General features: G+C 48.0%; 1 protein-coding gene across 1 annotated transcript; it reads left to right on the forward strand.

Annotated features, from left to right (window-relative positions):
- The first annotated feature begins 237 nt into the window (after positions 1 to 237).
- LOC103698502 (chalcone synthase 3-like) lies at positions 238 to 2402 on the forward strand. The gene is made up of 2 exons (XM_008780531.5): positions 238 to 517; positions 1178 to 2402. Exons 1-2 carry the CDS (start codon positions 337 to 339, stop codon positions 2176 to 2178), a joined length of 1182 nt encoding a protein of 393 aa, XP_008778753.4. The 5' UTR covers positions 238 to 336; the 3' UTR covers positions 2179 to 2402.
- Positions 2403 to 2725: the final 323 nt, after the last annotated feature.

A 2725-nucleotide genomic window follows, 5' to 3' on the forward strand; every position in this document is an offset into this window, starting at 1 on the left:
ATACCCTAGCACTCTTCAATGCCTTTTAACATGAACGCACAGAAGGCAGTCACTAACCTCGTCTTCTACGTTTTTACCTTCGCTGGGGTTGGTGATCATGGGTTGGGAACTCTCACACTCCAACTACCAATCTTCAACGAGAAAGTCACGTGTTGGGCCATCCACCGAACCTCGCCCCGACCGGCCTCGCCAGAACACCATGTTCCAGCCCATCCACTCCTATAAATCCTCGCTACCTTCTCCCATGCTTTCACCCACAGCTCTCTGTCTCCCACCATTCCAAGCTCTTTCTCTTCCATTGCTCTCCTCTTTAGCTAACTTTCGGTTCAAGAAGCCATGTCGAAGACTGTGGAGGAGATTCGTAAGGCTCAGAGAGCCGACGGACCTGCGGCGGTGCTTGCAATTGGCACCGCTACCCCTGCTAATGTCGTGTACCAGGCCGACTACCCTGATTACTATTTTCGGATTACCAAGAGCGAGCATCACACCGATCTCAAGGAGAAATTTAAGAGAATGTGTAAGTCTATGGCAATATCTGTTTATGTCCAATAAGCTTGCATGCTTTCGTTTTCAGTTTTAGTTGCAAGAAGAGCGAGACAGCATGGCGTGGAGAAGTAATAAAAAGAGTGCATAGACCGATGATTAGGAGGAGGGAGTGTACGGGACGGTCCCAATCTTTCAAAGAAGTGTGCCTTTTGTGATATTAACTAAGATTAAGATAAGAAAGAGTGAATCTGTACTAGGTGGACTTGACTTTAGGCCATCCAAGAAGCGTGTTTGAATGGAGAATGAGTCGTTTCACAGGGATATTTGGTTAATTAGATCTATTAGCTTCCCCAAAAGATTAAAACTTTAGATAATTAGATCATAAATGGTTGATACATATTTGGCAGTCGTTAAAACGATTAGTTATTTAACTGGTTTGCTCATATATATATGGATAAATACGATTTTTTTGCAAAGTTATACTGCTACAGATGCTATTATTCCTACACAGGTAAGGGAGAAAAGGTAATTTTCTTCCATATAACTTATTTTTTTTAAAATCCGAAGAGTCTGAAAATAAATTAAAGAAAGAAAAAGAGAACTCGTTCTCTGTCTCATAAGTAGGAATATTAAAATCTATGAAGTGCTGTGGATAGATCTTTACTGAAATTGCAACAATTCATCGATGCAGGTGACAAGTCAATGATCCGCAAGCGCTACATGCACGTAACAGAGGAGATCCTCGAAGAGAACCCCAACATGTGTGCATACATGGCTCCATCACTCGATGCCCGGCAGGACCTGGTGGTCGTCGAGGTCCCCAAGCTCGGCAAGGAGGCGGCCGCCAAGGCCATCAAGGAATGGGGCCAGCCCAAGTCCCGGATCACCCACCTCATCTTCTGCACCACCAGCGGCGTCGACATGCCCGGGGCCGACTACCAGCTCACCAAGCTGCTCGGCCTTCGCCCCTCCGTCAACCGCCTCATGATGTACCAGCAGGGCTGCTTCGCCGGTGGCACCGTGCTCCGCCTCGCCAAGGACCTTGCCGAAAACAACCGCGGCGCCCGGGTACTTGTCGTCTGCTCCGAGATCACTGCAGTCACCTTCCGGGGCCCCTCCGAGTCCCACCTTGACAGCCTCGTCGGTCAGGCGCTCTTCGGCGACGGTGCTGCAGCGCTGATCGTCGGTGCCGACCCCGACGTAGCCATCGAACGACCGCTTTTCCAGCTCATCTCAGCTAGCCAGACAATCCTCCCTGATTCCGAAGGCGCCATCGACGGCCACTTGCGAGAAGTGGGGCTTACCTTCCACCTACTTAAGGATGTGCCCGGGTTGATATCGAAGAACATCGAGAAGAGTTTGGTTGAGGCTCTGGGGCCGATTGGGATCAACGACTGGAACTCGGTGTTCTGGGTGGCGCACCCGGGGGGGCCGGCAATACTGGACCAGGTGGAGGAGAAGGTGGGACTGAAGAAGGAAAAGATGAGGGCCACAAGGGAGGTGCTCAAGGAGTATGGGAACATGTCAAGTGCTTGTGTGCTGTTCATACTCGACGAGATGAGGAAGAAGTCGGCGGAGGAAGTGTTGCCGACGACCGGAGAAGGCTTGGAGTGGGGAGTGCTGTTTGGGTTCGGCCCAGGACTGACGGTGGAGACTGTGGTGCTGCACAGTATGCCCATTGCTTCCCGCTGAGCTTTCTAAGCTCTTCCTGTTTCCCAATGAATTAATGGCTCCTACTGTGATGCTCTGCTAGGGTGTGCTGCACTTCTAAGTGGTGCAGAAGATGGAATTTAAGCAATCATGTGATGTATGTTTTGGTAATTAAGTGACAGAGAGAGTGTTAAGCTTTAATTGTTATATGAAGTATGAAATTTAATAAGACTTGTTGAGCCCAGTTGGCGGCTTATTGCTGTTAATGTTTGTTCTTCTCCATGTTTTATTTACTATTATCATGGAATCTTTCTTCCTCCACCTGGCTCCCTAGTGTCTCAAGTGGAGCTGAATAAGAGTAAAGTATCCGAGATGATTTCGACTGGCTTATCAGTTTTCGCTCATGCGAAGTGGTTCTTTTGTTAGCTTTCCTTCTCTAGAGTTCTAAGCGGGTGATGAACTAATGATCCAAACAGATGGCACATGTTATAGAATCAAAACCTATTAAATGATATTAGAAGTCGTCATTTTTATTCCTACAATGCAAGACAAAGAATTGGCCTGAAAATTCTGCTAGATAGATACTTGG

The sequence above is a fragment of the Phoenix dactylifera genome, chromosome 12, assembly GCF_051530095.1.
Source record: "Phoenix dactylifera cultivar Ajwa chromosome 12, Ajwa_hap1_PhDact_Kaust_v1.1, whole genome shotgun sequence".
Lineage (NCBI taxonomy): Eukaryota > Viridiplantae > Streptophyta > Magnoliopsida > Arecales > Arecaceae > Phoenix > Phoenix dactylifera.